Source organism: Typopeltis vanoorti, chromosome 3 (genome assembly GCF_054136105.1).
Source record: "Typopeltis vanoorti isolate ZY-2024b chromosome 3, IOZ_Tvanoo_1.0, whole genome shotgun sequence".
In the NCBI taxonomy this organism is placed as follows: Eukaryota; Metazoa; Arthropoda; class Arachnida; order Uropygi; family Thelyphonidae; genus Typopeltis; species Typopeltis vanoorti.
Window position 1 is genome coordinate 13,271,070 of NC_143551.1, and position 21,449 is coordinate 13,292,518.

Genomic DNA, 21,449 nt, shown 5'->3' on the forward strand with positions numbered 1-21,449 from the left:
GCACTCTTTCTTTTTGTGTGACAAACTTTGCAAAACATAAATCATCACAACCTGCATAATGCTGTCCTCTACTACCTTAAATTCTGATTTTCAAAACATTCATCAATGGGATCTGGATAACTTTGTTGACTTCAATGCTTGCAAAACAGCTTTGTGTTATTTCTCACAAAAAAAAAAAAAAAAAAAAAAAACCCTTTTCTTCCTGTCTTTCCCTTGATATCTATACCCAAAACTATCCAGGAAGTGACTTACCTTCTTGATGTAACTCTAACCTCAAATCTCTCTCTCTCTCTTGACACCAACATATCATAAATATTACGTCCTCTTCATCCAAAAAATTAGGTTTTATCTTTCATGTGAGGCATTACTTTAACTCCAAACAGCTCCTAATCTTATACAAATCACAAATATGCCTGAGACCATTGAATACTGCTCTCACATCTGGGGTGGCACCCTTAAGAGCTTCCTAAAAATACTGGATTCTATGATCATTAGATTGATGATTCCTCTTTCACTTACACTCCACTCACTTTCACACAGGCATTCAGTTTCTACAGCCCACATTTTCTATAAATACTTCTAATTATGAATTCATCAGAATTGGCATCAATAATTCCCCCTCTCACAGTTCTACTCCAAACCCGTAGAACAAATTTCTCTTCCTCTTTATTCATTCCCTCCACTGTTGCCCTCTGAAACAGTCTGTCATCTTGTGTTTCCCAAGGAATATAATCCACAGCTTTTCAAGTTACTTGTATGCCTTTTCCAGATCTGTGAAACTTAAAGACAACTCCTTGTCATATTCCTATGATTTCTCAAATATTTGTCATAAAGTGAAAATCTGATCTTAAATAATAAATTATACGATAACCACAGTAATTAACTTTAATGAAATAAAAGTATGCATTACTGTGTAAATAAATAAATAAAAGTATGCATTACTGTGTAAATAAATAAATGTAATTACTGTGGTTATCATGTAATTTATTATTATTATTATTCAGGCCTCCAAGGAGTCAAAAGACTCATCAAGGGAGGTCCTTTTCCTAAGACATAAAGTCTGTCAAGACTCATCAAGGGGGGTCTTGATGAGTCTTGACAGACTTTATGTCTTAGGAAATAAAGACATAAAGTCTGTCAAGACTTTATGTCCTTATTTCACTGACCGTTCTCGCTCCCACCACCCCATCAGGCAATGCATTCCACGGCTCAACCACCCTCCACACAAAGAAACCACTCCTTACCCTCCTGCTCACAGTTTCCTTTCGTAACTTCTAGGGATGGCCTCTTGTCATCACTTCTTCCCGCTGTTCAACCAAGCGAAAGAACTCCCCAGTATCAACCCTGTAACCACCTCTCAACAGTTTAAAAGTCTCAATCATATCACCTCTCCTTCTATCCACCAAACTCTGCAGTCCACATTCTCTCAGCCGATCCTCATAACTATCCTTTTACAGTCCTGAAACCATCTTTGTCATCCGTCTTTGTATCCTTTCCACAGTTAATTTATCCCCTTCAAATCCTGGAGGCCAAATCTGAGAACAATAGTCCAAGTGCGGTCTGATCAGAGACTTATACAATGGAATGATAACCCTGTTATCTCTGCAGGTCAGTGTCCTTCTCATAATAGCAGCAATCCTCTGTGTTACCTTCACCACCTTTGCAATATGTTCCCTAAACTTCAGGTTTCTATCAATTATCAACCCCAGATCTCTTGTCTCCCCTACTTCCTCCAGTATAACTCCTCCCATAGAGTATGCAGCATCCCATCGATGTTTCCCAAACCTCAAGACCTTACATTTTGCTGCATTAAACTGACATCCCCATTCATCTGCCCATCTATCTAGCTTATTTAAATCCTCTTGCAGGGCTACCACATCTGCACTATTACTAATAATCCTTCCCAGCTTCGCATCATCTGCAAACAACTGAATATCCCCCTGCAATCTGCTGGCTATGTCATTGATATAAAGGTTAAACAATATAGGTCCTAGTACTGAGCCCTGTGGGACCCCACTTGTAACCCTCTGCCTCCTGGAAACTGCTCCACCATACACAACTCTCTGATACCTATCAGACAGCCAATCCTGAATCCAGTTGACCAATCTGACATCCAGACCCATGTGCTGCAACTTAAATATCAGCTTATCATGTGGCACCCTGTCAAATGCCTTTGCCAAGTCTAAGAAAATTGCAGTATATGCCTTTTCCTCATCTAATGTTCTTGTAACTTGTTCTTATTATTTATAGTCATGCCACAGGTACGTTTAAAGGTTAAAATCTGATCTTGACAACCTTTACTTGGCTTGAACTCAGATTGTTCTTCTTCCAGTTTCTCTTCCACAATTTTTCTGTCTCTTTTCAAGAATTCTTGCATAAATCTTACCTGGAATACTTAATAGAGAAATCCCTCTATAATTCTCACATTCAGTTTTATTTCCCTTTTTCTTATAGATGGTTACAATGAGAGCTATGCTCCAATCATCCAGAATTTGATCCTCTGACCAAGCCTTCTGAATTAGGTAGTGCAGCCACTGTAACACTTTTATACTTCCATATTTGAGCATTTCTTATCAAATTTCATCTATTCCATCTACCCTTCCACATTTGAGTTTTTGATGACTTTTCTACTTCAAGTATGGGTATGTATTCCTGACTTCATTCCTACTAGTACTGCTTGTTTCATTTAGTAGTCTTTCAAAGGAATTATTCCAGATATCTAGAATATCTTTAACTTAAATGTTCATGTCACCTTTATCATCTCTGATTCCTTTTACAGTACTCTTTTCTCTAATTCTAAGCTTTTTCAATAGCCTCCAGAATATTTTGCCACCTTGATGATATTTATTTTATATGTTCTTACCAAAGTCTTCACATGACCAAAAGTACAAATTGATATATTTGCCAGGAATGTTTGCTATAATTTCTTCTTTTCCTTCACTACCTTTTTAACTTCCTGAGTCCACTATGTTGTTCTAATTTTTTTTATTGGTGCACACAACCCCACCACATACCTCTTTAGTTGAATCAGTCAATATTTTCTTCAGGGTTTGCCACTGTATCTTGAAGGTTTGGTTCTTCAATAATGTTTGTGTATTTTATTCTACGGTTCACATCTGAAGCTGCTGAACTTTGATCATCATCATCATCAAATTAATCTCATCTAATCTAATCTCAGGTGACCATACAACCTGAGATTAGCTCTGCTAACGCATTCCTGGATGCTGACAATGTCAAGTTCTTTCCTAATATCCTCGTTTTTAATATGATATTGCCATTGATGCCATCTGTTCACGCGTATAATCTTTCTCAGGACTCTCACATCTGCGGTCTCTAGTTTTTGGTCAAGTGTTTTACATCTGACCCAGCTCTCAGATCCATAAGTTAAAACTGGTTTGAACACTGTCTTGTATACAGCTAATTTAGTGTTCCGACTAATTTCTCTCTTATTCCATATGAATTTATTCAATTGACTTCCCACCATACCAGCTTTGCTGATTCTGTTGTCTATTTCTATATTTAATTTACCATCTTCAGTAAAAATTGTGCGTAAGTAGCTGAAATATTTTACTTGTTTCACAGATTCTCAGTTCATAACGCAGTTGACATTTTCAACGATTCTACCTATTTTCATTCTCTTTGTTTTGTTATTGCTGACCTTCATACCATATCACACCAGATTTAACATTAAACCATCTTCCTGTACTTCCTTCAATTCTACCTGCTGACTTACAACTCAAATAAAGACTAAGTATTGCTTGATATAATGCCCCATTGACACCATATAACTGTAGCATATTGCATAGCTTCTCTCTTGGCACCTTGTCATATGCCTTTTCCAAATCGACAAAACTTAAATACAGATGTTTGTTATATTCCCATGCTTTCTCGACTGTTTGTCGTAAAGTGAAGATCTGATCCTGACAGCCTCTATTTGGCCTGAATCCAGCTTGTTCTTCACCAAGCTTTTCTTCCACAATTCTTCTCAACTGTTTCTCAAGTATACTTGCATAGATTTTGCCAGGAACACTCATAAGGAAATACCTCTGTAATTCTCACATTCAGTTTTATTTCCCTTTTTATATATGGGTACTGTGAGAGATCTACTCCAATTATCGGGAATTCGTCCCTCTGTCCAGGCTTTCTGAACTATGCAGTGCAGCCACTGTATGACTTTTATACCACCATACTTCAGCATTTCTGGTGGAATATCATCTACTCGTGCTGCCTTTCCACATTTCAAGCCTTTGATGGCTTTTTCTACTTAAGTATGGATATGTATTCCTGACTGCATGTCTGTTCAGTGTTTTTTACCCCTGTGCTGTCATCACTGCTTGTTTCATTTAACAGCTTTTCAAAGTAATTACTCCATACTTTAAGGATATCTTTTTCTCCCGTTTTCATTTCACCTTTATCATCGCTAACTCCTTTTACAGCACTCTTTCCTCCATTCCTAAGCTTCTTCAACAACCTTCAAAATATCTTACCATCATCTTGATATTTATTTTCTATGTTCTTGCCAAAGTCCTCCCATGACTTTTGTTTAGCTAGTTTTACACAGTGTTTAGCATTCTTGCATTTGTCTCTGTATTCTCTAAGAGCACAAGCTGACTTATTTGACAGGAACTTTTGATATGTTTTCTTGTTTTCCTTTACTGCCTGTTTAACTTCCTGTGTCCACCAGGGAGTTCTGATTTTTTTATCCTTGCAGACAACCTCACCACATGCCTCTCTGGCAGAATCAATCAATGTTTTTGTTTAGAGTTAGCCACTGAATCTGCAAGTTTTGATTTCTGTTCTCAAACTCTTTCATTTTTTCTTCAATAATCTTTGTGTATTTTAGTCTACAGTTCACATCTGAGAGCTGCTCAACTTTTATTCGCTTTAAAACTTTCTTACATGTTCTTCTTTTCAATATGAAATTCAATTTTATCCTGCTCACGACTAAATAGTGATCACTTCCAATATCAAATCCTCTGTATTCTGATGTCCTGCACCAGGGAGAAAACATCACTATCAACAATAACATAGTCAATGAGACTTTTCTTATTCCTTGTCTCTTCTCTCCATGTGAATTTGTGCACATTTTTATGTTGGAACATGGTGTTAGTAATAACCAGTCCATGTCCTGAGCAGAAATCCAACAGATATTTGCCATTTTTGTTAGCTTTGCTCTTTTCTCCAAATTTTCCCAAAATATTTTTGTATGTCTCGCAATCATTTCCTACTCTGCTATTTAGATCCCCAACAAGGACCAACTTTTCCTTTTTCATTGTGTCAGTTGCTTTTTCTAAAGCCTCAAAAAATTCCTCCACTTCTACCTTCGTAGAACCTTCTGTGGGACCATAAACACAATAAGTCTCATTGTCCAGTTCCCCATTCTCATATTTGCCCACATTACTCTACTTGAGACTGACTGCCATTCAAGAAGATTAGCCTCGTATTTTGTGTTGAATACTATGGCTACCCCTTCTTTTCCCTGATTGTCATTACCTGAATATAACATTTTGTATTTATTGCTCAGAAAGATCTCACCAGTTTTTGTCTTTTTTGTTTCAGTCACCCCTATCATGTCGATCTGGTACTTATCTAATTCCTCAGCTAGCTCCATTTCTTTGCCATTCAGGCTTCTTATGTTGATAGTACTGATCTTTAACTCTGGTGATGTTAAGTTGGGGTTTGTTTTCAGATTTGTTCCAATAGCTGACCTTTCGCTATTCGTCCTGGTTCTCTGGCGAAAACAACCGGGGCCTTGTTTAACCGGGCAACACCCCAGCCGGCATGAAATTTTGTCATGTTGTACCATTATTTTTTATTTTGGTTTAACCAATAAGAATACAATTGGGTCGGCTAAATCCAAAATTGCCAGCCCATCCTCGTTCGTTCAGTATCCAAATAGATACCCAACAGGGTGCACCACGAGAAGGTGAGGATTGGACATTAGGTCAGAAGCCCTGGTCGGTTCTCCGCATTCCTTTATACGGCTATGTGGAAGTCTCCTCTCAGTTATACAACTTTGACCCTTGATCATCCCTGAACTTTGATTCAGTTTAAAACTTTCTTACATGCTTATCTTTTCAATTTGAAATTCAATTTTATCCTGCTCAAAACTAAATGGTAATCCTTTCCAATTTCAAATCCTCTGTATACTCTTGTGCCCGAACCAGTGGCAAAACAACATAGTCAATCAGACTTTTCTCATTTCTTGCATCTTCTTTTCGTGTGAATTTGTGCATATTTTTATTTTGGAACATGGTATTAATAATACCATGTTTAAACAGAATGTTCATGTTTAAACTGTTCATGTTTAAACAGAAATCCAGCAAATACGTAGTTATTATTAGCTTTGCTCTTTTTTCCAAATTTTCCCAAACTATTTCTATATGTCTGGTAATCATTTCCTACTCTTCTGTTTAGATCTCCAACAAGGACCAACTTTTTTTTTCTTGATGTTCTTGTTTAATATCACATCGGTTGGTAGATGGGAAGGATATCGGTAGTGCATGGGAAGTGCATGGGAAGTATTTAAAAAATACATTAATGTTGTAATATTAGAATATGTTCTAAGAGTTCAAAGAATAAACTAGATGGGAGGGAAATGAATGGGCAATCTCATTAAGCAAGAGGTTTTTAAAAAAAAGATATTGAAGGAATACTACATGCATTAAGGATTATGTCAGCTAAACCCCAGTGAGGTATGAGATTGACCATATGGCATCAAATGATGTCACACATGAAAAACTGGCTAACTATAAAAATAAAGTGCATGCCAGATGGATTACAACTATTGTATGGAAAGTTAAGTGTTACTTTGAAAAGAAACTGGCTCTGCATGCTAAAAACAACCCAAAAGAAATTCTGTTGTTGTTTTGCACGTAAAAGAAAGAATGAATGTGAATGAATGAATAACTCTTATTAGGGCAGATGGAAGATGCAGAAAGATCATTCATCTAATGAGTGCCTATTTTGCTAAAAACTATCAATCTAGTGTACGCAATATTAAACTCAACACTACCTCTACACTGGTAGTAAAAAACTCAGATCTGTGAAGTACTAGAGCTGTTGCACAAACTGAATATGAATTCAGCAGTAGGGAGTGATGTGATATTCGCACAGATGCTAAAAAAGTGTTCAGCTGAACTGGCTTTTCCTCTGATCTGGCTGTAATTTGAGTCTCAGTGCAGGAAAGAATGTATAATAATCCCATTGTACAAGGGAGATGCAAAGACAGCTATCGACCTATCATTATCTCTGGAGTGGAGGTGAAAAATTTGGAAAGCTGGTAAGAAAAGTTGCTAGCAAAACAAGTGTTCTCTGCCAGGTTGGCAGGAAAAAGACCCAGAGGAAGACCAAGATATAGGTGGATCGATACAGTAAAAAGTGCCTTAGAAGATAGAAATATAAGATCTGATAATGTTGGAGTCTTGACAGGTAACAGATTGATTTGGATGTAGAAAGTTTTTTACCTTGGGTATATATTATGTTAAAGATACCAAGCAATTTTATAAGCTAGGTTTTTAATCCTTTTTCCCAAGTAAGCAAACAGACAAGTAAGACAAGTTTGCAGCTGCACATAGTGCAACACTAGGCAACTCGTTGTAAAGGTGGAGTAAGCTCTGATCACTTTCCTTAGAATTTTCTCCTAATGCAAAGCACATTTCCTTGCAGAGATGTATGATGCTATGCATTAAGGTAATGGTCATCACTACCACCCATACTGGTTTCGACCTTTATTGAGGTCTCGTCAGTGGGAGCCAGACCTATTACTGAAATAAAGAGCCAAAACCTTCACTTTGGAAATGCAAAATTATTCAAATTAAGTGGATATTGAATCCAACATTATTTCAAAGCCGAATAGAAAACTACAAGAGTTTCGTGCCAAATATAGAAACTATAAAAGTTTCTCTATAAAAAAACTTTTATAGTTTCTATATTTGGCACGAAACTCTTGTAGTTTTCTATTCGGCTTTGAAATAATGTTGGATTCAATATCCACTTAATTTGAATAATTTTGCATCGCCAAAGTGAAGGTTTTGGCTCTTTATTTCTGTAATTCTTGTTGCCTTTTGTGATGTGACACCTATTGGCAACTTGTATGTAAAGTATAACTTCTGCATCACTTCAGCTGAGTATTTACATCTGGGTCTACCTATCCACTGATGAGACCTCAACAAAGGTCAAAACCGGTCTGGATAGTGGCCCCCCCCCATAATTATTATTTTTATTATTACCCAAGACCCCCCATAGAGTTAAAGACTCATCTAGGAGGTCCTTTTATTATACACACAGCTCCTAATACCATGCTTTAAACACACTCAAATTCTCTGCTGACAGCACACTCTCAGGCAAGACATGCCAATCATTCACAACTCCTCTGCATGAAAAATCCTGCTTCTCACTCCCTTACTCACACCCTCTTTATACAGTTTCCAGGGATGACATCTGGTTCTCCCCTGATCTGCCACTATTTTCTGTAGAACCTCTCCAGCATTGATCCTATAACAACCCTTACTAATTTGTAAGGGGTTGTTATATTGCAACTTGCATCTTCTCAATCTTTCCTTATACTCGACATTCCAGAGGTTAGAAACTACCTTAGTCAGTGGCCTCTGGACCCTTTCCAACATCTCTTCATCCTTCTGAAAACCAGGTGACCAAATCTGGGCACAATAGTCCATATGTGGCCTAATCAAAGCCTTATACAATGGAACAAGAATCTCCCTACTTCTACAAGTCAGTGTCCTCCGTATCATTCCCAGAAGCCTTTGTGTTGTCTTCACAATTTTGGCTATGTGTCCCCTAAATTTCAGATCTTTATCCACTATCACCCCCAAATCTCTTATTTCCTCTACCTCTGACAATATATCCTCACCAAGCATAAATTCTGCATCCGATTTTTGTTTTCCAAATTTTAAAACCTTACATTTTGCAACATTGAACTCATATCCCCATTCCCATGCCCAATCACTCGATTTATTCAAGTCTTCTTGTAAGGCCACAACATCTTCTCTACTCTTCATGGTTCGTCCCAAATTTGCATCATCATCATCTGCAAACAACTGAATATCTCCATCCAAATCTTCACCAATATCATTAATATACAAGTTAAACAACAATGGCCCTAAAACAGACCCCTGAGGCACACCTCAGGCATAATGTATAGCATCATACATGTCTGCAAGGAGATGTACTTTACATTATGGGAAATACCAAAGAAAGCGATCAGAGCTTACTCCACCTTTACCACGAGTTGTCCCTGTAATGTAAGGTTTGCTTTATGCCTGAATCTGCCAAAACTTTTATAGTTTCTATATTTGGCACGAAATGCTTGTAGTTTCTCTGTTCGGCTTTGAAATAATGTTGGATTCAATATCCACTTAATTTGAATAATTTTGCATCGCTGAGTGAAGCCTTTTGGCTCTTTATTTCAATAATGTTTTTATTCTTGTATAATTTTTCTAAGGCAGCTATTTCTTTCTGTGGTATATTGCTTTTGGGTATTTTAGATTTGGTTAGGATGTGTGCTATATCTAAACAAATGTTATTGACAATTGAAGGTGACAGATGACAAAAAAAATGATGGTACAACATTGCCAGCTGGGGCATCGCCTGGTTAAGCAAAGCCCCCATTGGTTTCACCAGGGAACCAGGGTGAATAGCGAAAAGTCAGTTACTGGAACAAATCATAAATTGTAGATAGGAAGTTAGTAATGATGTAAATTTTTCATGTAGTACTATCATATCCTGTACACTCCTTGAGGGTACATGGCAGGAATTTGATGATGATGATGAAGGTGACAGATTGTTGATACCATGTGCTATGTTCTTTTATCCATTACAGTTTGATTTGTTTCACTTACTCATTGTCACGTCTAAACTGTAATGTCTTGTTTTGCTCTGAGGATGCTTGTTTGAAATCCAGCTATATATAAGCTAATTAATAAATATCCTTTTATAATTTAGTGTTTTGTTTTGGTATTGTAATATCATTAAAATAAGTTATCAATAGTTTGTACTTATTGAATTATCTATATTAAAACAAGATATCTGTATTAAAGCTGAAGCTTTTTTCATCTCAAAGTATGCACTTGTTTATTCAGATTTTTTTAACTTCCTCTACTATAGCTACCAAAGCAGTAATTCACTTTGATCCTTCCTGTTTTACACTTATACTCCTTTCAAAAGCTCCAGGCTTTTAAAATCATATCTGATGGAATGGTTAATCCTTATTCCTGTGGCATCCTATATCTGTAAACTGCATGTTTGCAGGATGAAAAACCTGTTTTCAAAGGAAAAGCCCTGCCACCTCTATATTTAGCTGTCCATAGCTTGTGTGGTTCATTCTCCAGGGACTTTCTCCCCTCTTTAAACATTAAAAACTAGCAGAACAGTCATCACCATGAACTTTTTTTTTAGGTCTTGGTACACTTCTGTAGCAGTTTTTCCTAATTTACAGCCAACTTTTATCACAGCTTTTTGCTTCATGATGCATCTTCTGACATGTTCCACTCACACTCTTACTTCAACAAAAACTGCTGCATCACCCAACTCGAAAGTTGCACTTGTGATTACAGTACACTTTAGTGGCCACAACTATAAACATGTTCGTTACTTTTATTCAAAGGGTGTCCTCTAAAAAATCAAACTCATTACTTAATGGGAACACTGTATTTACATCATGACACTACATCATGTATGTGCAGATCACGTTTCATTGTTGAATCTACCAGTTTCTGTTCTAGTTGTTTAATTTGAAAGTTATATTGAAGTTGCCTGCAATACTGAGGTAAAAAGTTGATGCCTAAAAAATATTTACATAAACAAAATTCATATTATGTTTAATTAATTGTCATGTCATATCTTCATCAAGTTTGACATATATTGGTGATTATGCTTGGCAAGACTGATGTGGCTAGAGGTCTTGGAGTTATGGTGGATATGAAAGCTCACATAGCAAAAAAATTGTAAATATGATTCAGACGATAACTGTGAATCTAAAACAGACATTAGCATAAGGATAAGGAACTCATTTTGCCTCTTTACAATGCCTTGATGCAACAACGTGCTGGGCTACTCTGCTCAGATTTGTTTTCCTGGGTTCCAGGTAGATAAAGTAGCTATGGAATGTCTATAAATTATTATTATTATTACATAACACCTCCAGGGAGTCCAAAGACTCATCGAGGGAGGGCACCTATTACAACTCTCTGTCTCCACTAATCCACCACGCACAACTACCTTCATCGTTTACACCAACGCCATCTACCGCCGACCACCACCACTAATATTTTCACAGATAATCACAAACATGGATGTTTGTGATTATTGTGAGTGATGTCTCTCAACAAGTCCTTGACTCTCTGGGGTGTCTGATTATAATATAATATTGTATTTATTACAACACAACATAAAATTTATTCCATTTCAAATCAGAAAGTTTTATATAGAATATAAAGGTAAACACAGCATGTAATATGAAGCATTTCTGGTTAGAGCATATTGATCAGACTGACATTCACTACTGGTCAAGTTAGGTATAAATGATTTTACTTGAAATCTCTAAGGCATTTGATATGAAGTCAGCCTGTCTCTCTCTCTCTCTCTACACACACACACACACACACAGTAAAATCTGCTTATTGTGATCGCAGATAATATTATCAATCAGCTACTGTTATCAAAATCAGCCGATCCCAAAACACACGATTTAAAATGAATTAAAAATAATTTGAAAAAAAGGAGCCAAAAGGCTTCACTTCAATGATGCAAAATTATTCAAGTTAAGTGGATATTGAATCCAACATTACTTCAAAGCTGAGTAGAGAAACTACAAGAATTTCGTGCCGAATATAGAAAGTATAAAATTTGGCAAATCCAACCATTAACAAACCTTTCATGACAGGGGAAACTTGTAGTAAAGGTGGAGTAAGATCTGATCACTATCCTTAATATTTCCCATAATGTAAAACACACCTCCTAGCTGACATGTATGATGTGTTATACATTATGGGGGGGGGGGGGGGTCACTACCCAGACCGGTTTCGATCTTTGTTGAGGTCTCTTCAGTGAGAGCCAGATGCAGAATGTAAATACTCAGGTTGAAGTGATGCAAAACTTATACTTTACCATATAAGTTGCCAAAAAAGATGTTACATCACAAAAGGCATCAAGAATTACTGAAAAAAGGAGCCAAAAGGCTTCACTTCGGCGATGCAAAATTATTCAAATTAAGTGGATATTGAATCCAACATTACTTCAAAGCCGAGTAGAGAAACTACAAGAGTTTTGTGCCGAATATAGAAACTATAAATGTTTCGGCAAATCCAAGTATAAGCAAACCTTTCATGACAGTTCTGCATCACTTCAACCTGAGTATTTACATTCTGGGTCTGGCTCCCACTGACGAGACCTCCAAAAAGGTCGAAACCGGTCTGGGTAGTGATCCCCCCCCATAATGTATTACATCATTCATGTCTGCTAGGCGATGCGTTTTACATTATGGGAAATACTAAGGATAGTGATCAGAGCTTACTCCACCTTTACTACGAGTTGCCCCTGTCATGAAAGGTTTGCTTATGCTTGGATTCGCTGAAACTTTTATAGTTTCTATATTTGGCTTGAAACTCTTGTAGTTTCTCTACTCGGCTTTGAAGTAATGTTGGATTCAATATCCACTTAATTTGAATAAAAATAATCTGTCTATTATAATCCGGTTATTGTTATCAAAATCCTCGAATGTTTAGCGCCTTTTGCATCTCAGAATTCTAAGAAATAAGGAGAAAATAACCAGGTGAAAATTTGACAAAGAACATTTGTTGAAATCCGACTTTCTTGCTAATCTTCCTTTAATCCCCAGACAAATGCAGGTAGGTAATCTTAATCTTCCGTAAATCTTAAATTTTCCAGGTAAATGCAAGGGGTGGGGATAAATTGTCTAATTGTGATTTTTCAAGTTTATTTTCATGCTCTCTTTCAGTAAGTGAATTTGACTTTAAGCTTGTTAAAACAGCCCTTGGCATTATGGCAGAGGCAAGTAAAAAACATAAAAATTCATCTTTTTGAGAAAAGCAAAGAATTTTGAATGATAAGTTGTCCAAAATGAGTCGGCGTAGGTGCGGCTGTACATTTAAAAATTTCACAACCACTCTTCTGTAAGATCTTAAAAAACATCAGCCATTGAAACTTCAGCGCATACTAATGAGAACATGGATCGGAAGATTCCAATCTGTTAAGGATACTCAAGTTGAATCAGCATTAAAAATTTGGTTTAGTAATGTTCGTGAAAGAATGCTTTGATTAATGGGTCTTTGATGCGTCAAAAAGCAGAACTTGCAAAAACAATGGGCAAAGAAAATTTCACCGCAGCTGATGGATGGTTTAACAGGTGGAAAAAGCGAGAGAATATTGTGTACAAGCGTATTCATGGTGAAGAAAAAAGTGCTGATTTTTTATCAGCTGATGTGTGGATTAAGACCGAGTGGCCAACAATTATTGCTGAATATTCTTCCGAGGATATTTACAATGCAGACGAAACAGGACTCTATTTTTGTGCAATGCCTGAGCATACTTATTTGTTTAAAAATGAAAGTACTGTACTAAAGGATAGTAGCTTAAATTAAAGAACAAAGTAATTTTCTTGCCTTCAAACACTACATTGTTAATTCAACCATGTGACCAAGGCATCATACGAGCTTTTAAAGCTTATTATCGCAGAGAAATTCGTGCGAGAATTATAGCTGAACTTGATTATATGAAAGACCAATCTGATGCAAGTGCAATTGTAAAAAAGATTTCACTTCTTGATGCATTGCATTTGGTAGCAATGTCATGGAAGCAAGTCTCAGAGAAGACTATTAAAAACTGCTTCCAAAAAGGTGAATTTTTTATAGGTTTTATTTCTGGGAAAATTCCCATGTTGGATTTTTTAAAACAAACTCTGAATCTCCTTGTTCCAAAGAATTTGAATATCTTAGAGATAAAATTTTTGATAAAACCCCAGTATTTCAAATTCTTCTTTTCACAAACCCCAGTATGTGAAAAGAAGAATTTGAAAATTGGTTCGATATTGATAACATTGAAGTGGTGGCTACAATGACAGTGTCGGAAATGTGTTAAGCTGCTTCTGATGAGAACTTTAAACTAATAGAAGAAAGGGAACCTAATACAAGTATAGAATAACAAATTTTTGAAGCTGCTCCAACCAATGCCCAGATGTGTATGTGCAACAAAGAGCAACAAACTTCGAAAGGCATTATGAGTATGAGCAATTTATTCATGAACTACTGTATTCACACACACACAACAGACAATACTAGATAAGTTTTTAAAATAAATTTTATGTTGTAGATTATTAAAAAGTTGTTCATAACAATACATTGAAATAAATGATGCAGTTTTTTATATCCTTTGCTTAATGTTATCAGCCGGTTATTGTTATCGAAAAGCGATCACAATAAGCGGCGTCTACTGTATATATCTCCACACATACGTAGCATAGTTTTGGAAATACTTCAGGTGCAAACTTTCTTTGCTTGCACTTGGATAAAGGATTCAACAAGAATATAATTTCTTGGTGAATATAATTTACTTTCCAAAAGTCTGAGACTTCTCCAGGTATGGCATTTAAAATGCTTTGCTGAATAATAGTTTTTATCGTAACACTTTAAAAATGTTAAGAATCTGTGAGAATATAGGTTACTTATTGGCCTAGTTTTTTGAAAACTAAATTGCTGTATAGAACAAAATCTTCTATACATGTAGGAGAGGAGAATTCCTTTGATATCCTTGTTCTCTAAAACAGTAAGATCTGTAATCAGATATTAACTTTAAAATAACAAAACTTTAGTTTAAAAAAATACTTTTTTTGTTACTAACATAACTAAAATATTTTATCAACAAATATTCTGTTTTTAGAATACAGCATCAACAATTGGCTGAGATTTTTCGCCTGATGCAAGAACAATCAGACAAATTTGGTATGACCACCATTGAAGATGTTGAGGAGCAACTGAAGTTGTATCAGTAATTTTTCATTTCCCTACCAACTGTAAAAATAACCATCTTATCACTACACTGAAAATGTACTAGTTTGTATATATACATATATATGGAGTAATGGCTTCAGACCAGTTTATCTGTAGTAATTTGTAAATGTTGTTATTGAAATAGGTGTTTTGTATATATTTATTAACTTGGTAACAAAGTAGTTTTTTACTCTGTGTAATTATTGTCTTAACTAAGTGTAAAACAGTCTGTACCTGTATTTCTTTATAAGCAATAATGTATTATTTATATTTAGTTTTAAAGGAAGAACTTTTTTATGCTTAAAATATTAAGCTTTTTTTGTGAGACAATTTAAAAATTTTTTGTGCCTCTTAATGATAGGCAGAACTTAGCGAAATGCAGAACCATACCAGACATATGGGCCTGGTTGGCCAAGTGGTTAGCGTACCTGCTCTCCAGCTAAAAGGCTGCAGGTTTGAATCCTGCCATGTTTGTGATTGCCTGTGAAAATAATAGTAATGGTGGTGGACAGTAGATGGCATTGGTGTAGATGATGAAGTTGAATGATGGAGACAGAGAGTAGGTGCCCTCCCTCGATGAGTCTTTGGACTCCCTGGAGGTGTTCAATAATAGTAATAATATACTGCATTTAATATTTCAATTATTGAAGCAAGGTGTATTTAGTTGATAGAGAGAGATTGAGACAGGAAATATTCTATTCTTAAGTCTTAAATGTCATTAGTTTAACACTTTGGTTAAACTAATGACATTTTTGAGAGAGAGATTGTAAACTTTATTTGTACTGTCTCTCAAAAATTAGATTTTTTTTTTTTTTGCCTCAGCTCATTATGTCTGCAGATTGGAGCTGCAGAAAAATTAATATGCAATAACAAAAAAGAATATAAAAAAAAAACAATCACAATGAAAAATCATTTGCAAACCAATAAATCTAGATAATTGCTTAACATCACTTCATACTGATCCCATGAGGGACAAGAAAGCTGCAGATAACTCATTTGTAGAACATGTGGTCTAGACCAAGAAATGCAGGTTTCTTGACCAGTGCTTATTTATTATTATTATTATTTTCATGACTCCCATGGAGTCACAGAATTCATTGCAGGAGGTCAACGCTAGCAAACACAGTCTATCATACCACTCCCGAAAATCACCCACAGTATACACGTTCACTACCCTCTCAGGCAATCCATTCCATGCTCCTGCCACTCTCCATGCAAAAAGCTTCTTATCATTTTATTTACCACCTCCTTTTGCAATTTTCAGGGATGGCTTCTTGTCCTTGTTCCTTTCCCTTGTTCTACCATTTGAAAACTCTCCTCAGTGACAATACGATAATAACCCTTCAACAGCTTAAATGTCTTGATCATACCCCCCCTCCTCCTTTAGCCTTCTATTCACCAAACTCAGCAGTCCACATGCCCTCAGTCTATTCTCATAATGAACATTGTACAATCCTGATCTTGACATCATTTTTGCTATCCGTTTCTGCACCCTCTGCAAGGTTTCTTCATCCCCTTCAAATCCCAGTGACAAGATGTAGTCTGATTAAAGTTTTATACAATGGGACCAGCACACTTTTATCCCTCATGGTCAGTGTTCCTGGAACTTTAAATTTCTATCTGCAATCATTCCCAAGATCCCTTGCTTCCTCCACTTCTTCCAGTACAACTCCACCAAGTGAGTATGAAGCATCCTTTCTGTGGATCCCAAATTTTAAAACCTTACATTTAGTTGCATTAAACTGATATCCCCATGCCTTGCCCACACTTCCAGCTTTTCAAATCCTGTTGAAGAGCCAAAACATCAGCATTATTACTAATAACCCTCCTAAACTTCACATCATCTGCAAACAAGTGAACCTGTAGTCCTGTGACAGTATCATTGACATAAAGATTTAACAGCAATGGTTCCAGGACTGAACCCTGTGGAACTCCACTTGTAACCTTCCTACCTGATACTGCTCCCCCATATACAATTCTCTGATATCTATCAGAGAGCCACTCAACAATTCAGTCCACTAACCTGATATCCAAACCCATATCATGCAACTTAAAAATCAACTTGTCACGTGGCACCCTGTCACACAGATAACTTGCAAAAAATCCAAAAAAGTGACAGTGTATGTATGCCTTACCTTCATCCAGTGCTCTTGTTACTAAGGTAACTAAAACAAGAGCACCGCTTAACAAATCCATGCTGACCTGCATAAATAATATTACTCTCGTCTGCCCAATTCTGTATATGAATTCTTACCAATTTGTTTGAATTACCTATTGTTTGATATCTCCATTCTACCACCTAGAAATCTGCCCCATTGCAAGACTCCTCAAGTTAATGGCACAGTCAGTTTCATAGCACATTCCCTTAAAATACGTAGTAAAATTCCATCTAGTCCCCCTGCCTTATTGACATTTAGTGTGTGTACTCAGTGTTCAGAATATATTCTCTTTATTTGCATATAAGAACCTCCCCATTGTTTTCATCAAACAATAAAGCAGTGTCAGAAATAAATAAAAGTACTACAACTGAATTATTCCACAACATAAAGTTATTATAATTCTAGCCTGCCACTTATAACAAAATCCTGTAATGATTTTGATATATTAAATCTTATAAAAATATATATTAAAGATGTATTATTTCATATGTGTATAAGATATATTAAATCTTATAAGTCATCATCACTGCCATGTATCTTCATGGGGTGTACAGGATATGATAGTACTACATGAAAAATTTACATCATTACTAACTTCTTATCTACAATTTTCCTCAAAATCAGTCTGTTACTTGTCAAGACTCCAACATTATCAGATCTTATATTTCTATCTTCTAAGGCACTTTGTACAGTATCAATCCACCTATATCTTGGTCTTCCTCTGGGTTGTTTTCCTGCCAATCCAGGAAAATGTTCTTCCTGGCAGAGAACACTTGTTTTGCTAATCTTTCCTCGCCTATTCTGTTTAAGTGACCATATCACCTTGGATTATCTCTGCTACTAACGCATTCCTGGATGCAGACAATGTCAAGTTCTTTCCTAATATCCTATGTTTTAATATAATATTTCCATTGATGTCATCTGTTCACCCCTCTAATCTTTCTCAGGACTCTCATATCTGCGGTCTCTAGTCTTTGGTCAAGTGTTTTGCTTCTGACCCAGCTCTCAGATCCATAAGTTAAAACTGGTTTGAACACTGTCTTGTATACAGCTAATTTAGTGTTACGACTAATTTCTCTCTTATTCCATATGAATTTATTCAATTGACTTCCTACCATAAAAGCTTTGTTGATTCTATTGTCTATTTCCATATTTAATTTTCCATCTTCACTAAAAATTGTGCCTAAGTAGCTGAAATGTTTTACTTGTTCCACAGGTTCTCCGTTCACAACACAGATGACATTTTCAACGATTCTGCCTATTTTCATTGTCTTTTTATTGCTGACCTTCATACCATATCTATTACAACAGTTATTTTAGTCAGGGAATCCTGCAGACTTGTCGCAGATTTATTTAGAAGTATAACATTGTCTGCATAAAGCAGAGAGCTGACATTAACATCTCCAATTCTGATATCATGTTTAATACCACTTTCCTTCATAATGTGATCCATATAGATCAGTGGTCGCCAAAGGGGTCGATATCAACCCCCTGGGGTTGATATGACATTGTTAGGGGTCGATTTGGGCTCAGGGGTCGACAGAAAATTATAGGACATCATTGTATGGGTAATGTTTAATTCGGTTAACTTGGATTACCTCCATGACAAAGGACATGGAAGTAATGACGACGCAATTAAGAGTGAATCGTGGAATCAGTACCTCCATCTTACAGGTCCATGAATAGGACCTGTAAGATGGAGTAAGGTCATGAAAATAGTTACTGAGGCCAATCAAGTAGGCCAAAATGACATATTTACCAATAAACAGATGTTGGTGGTTCCTGCCGGCCAGTGCAGTGGGAGCGAGATTGCAACACATGCATGGTTCTTATTTACTGATACTTACAAGTATTCGATCCCAGTCTCATTTTTGCACATCAACATACAAGTGAGTGTTAATGTTCTAAAATTCATCAACATACATATTATAATTCAATCATTATTCATTCACAAACTAAACTTCTCTATGTTGAAAAGTTGAGCAGCGCTGGTAGTAATACCAGTAGTTTACTAATATCACTAGTAATACCAGTGATATTACTAGTGATAGTAGTAGTAATAGTAATATAATAATATATACTATATTATACATACAATAAACACTGTAACTATAAAATAAACAATCTAAAAACTCACATAAACGTCTTTTTTTGCTTGTCCTATTATAATTACATAATAGCAAAATATAGGGGGTCGATAAAAAGTCAAGAAACTCTTGAAGGGGTCGACGGGCAAATAACTTTAGCGACCCATGATATAGATAGTGAATAACAGAGGGGATAAGGTACATCATTGTCTCACACCAGATTTAACATTAAACCATCTTCCTGTACTTCCTTCAATTCTAACTGTTGATTTACAACTCAAATAAAGACTAAGTATTGCTTGATATAATGCCCCATTGACACCATATAACTGTAGCGTATTGAATAGCTTCTCTCTTGGCACCTTGTCATATGCCTTTTCCAGATCAACAAAACTTAAATACAGATTTTTGCTATACTCCCATGCTTTCTCAACTATTTGTCGTAAAGTGAAAATCTGATCCTGAGAGCCTCTATTTGGCCTGAATCCAGCTTGTTCTTCACCAAGCTTTTCTTCCGCAATTCTTCTCAACCGTTTCTCAAGTATACTTGCATAAATCTTACCAGGAACACTCAGTAGGGTAATACCTCTGTAATTCTCACATTCTGTTTTATTTCCCTTTTTATATATGGGTACTATGAGAGCTCTACTCCAATCATTGGGAATTTGTCCCTCTGTCCAGGCTTTCTGAACTATGCGGTGCAGCCACTGTTTGACTTTTATACCACCATACTTCAGCATTTCTGGTCGATATAAAAATATATATAAAGTCATCATTCATTCTAAATAAATTATGGAGATTACTTGCAACATTTTAAAAAGTAGTCATTTAAATTTAATATAAACTTACACAATGCTTTAACCCTTGTATACACCAAGGTCATCATCTGGAGTGTGTGTGTGTAGTAATTACCATAATAATTTTATCATAAGCTACAGAACAATGCAACATATTGTTAACCTAGACCACTGTTCGGTTAGTTTAATACAGTATTAAATAATTATGGTTAAGAAAATATGTCTGAAAATAGACATAACCTCCTTCAGTGTGTATTGTTTTATGTTTACTCATATGCAGAACGTGTTATATGTGTGAGAGCAGAGTATTATCTAGGGCAAGGCAGATTTGGGATTTAGACAGTGTGTTGATTCTTTTTATTTCTTTTTTTAATATCAGTCCCACATTCAAGAGATCATAAAACCTATAACACATCAGACATTAGTGCTGTGTTTGTACAAGCAGTCAAGAAGAAAAGTAACCTGTCAGTATGTTTTTTTAAAACTGGAAGTTTAGTCCTTAGGGAACATTGTGTGTGTGTGTATATGGAGGAGGGGTACTGTTCCAAGCACACACATAGAGGAAATGAAATAGGTAGTAGAAAAGATGGTTTGGTATACTTGGAGCTGGGCTGTAAATGAATGCTGACTACTAGTTGCTATGTTTTAAAACTTACAGGAGAGTTGAAAAATAGTCACAGCTAATTCAAGAACAACACCAATGAAAATACCTATAAAAGAGGTATATCGCAGAAACAGAACATCAATGAGAAAGTAGCTGGTGTAAGTGAAAGTGGGGATCATCAATTAACTGAATCACCCTCTTCGGAATGATATCAAGCATTTTTAGAGTTTTTTGGTCACCACCCTATGTGTGTGAGAGCAGAGTTATCTAGGGCAAGGCAGATTTGGGATTAAAACAGTGTTTTGAGTTGTGCAGAGAGAGAAGTGCAATTACAAGTGAGAAGTAATTAATATCTTGGGCAAAAAAAAAGATACCTGATTTTTTTTAGAGCCAGAAGAAGCTATGGATTGATGTGCTTATGCCAGGTGAAGTTAGAGGTACAAGTCAGTCCTATAACCATGATGAGTCTCTGACTCTATGGAGGTCAGATGATAATAATAATAATAATCAGCATGCTCTTCAAGACAGACTTCATTTAATATGAGTGTTTGTCATTAAGTAAATAAGGAGTTTCATAATAATATTTAAATCTATAATATTTATAGCCTTATAAGCAGCATTATGCAATTTTAAATTGCTTGGTTTCTCATGCTGATATTCCTTATGAGTATGGTAATCTCTTGTTTACCAGGCTTCCTGTTATCTGTAATTCTCAAATAACTGACTACAGTTTCAATGGGAATATGTTGTGTTAACTGTTTTCTTTATAATTTTCTAGA

The 21,449-nt window shown here is 35.9% G+C and overlaps 1 protein-coding gene across 1 annotated transcript in view; it reads left to right on the forward strand.

Annotated features, from left to right (window-relative positions):
- LOC150107930 (uncharacterized) overlaps nucleotides 1-15,040 on the forward strand; it is a 47,513-nt gene extending 32,473 nt beyond the window's left edge. The window contains exon 3 of the mRNA XM_090415380.1: nucleotides 14,914-15,040. Within this exon, the coding sequence (XP_090271506.1) occupies nucleotides 14,914-15,025 (112 nt within the window). The 3' untranslated portion in view covers nucleotides 15,026-15,040. The remainder of the gene's footprint in view (nucleotides 1-14,913) is intronic.
- The last annotated feature ends 6,409 nt before the right edge of the window (nucleotides 15,041-21,449 follow it).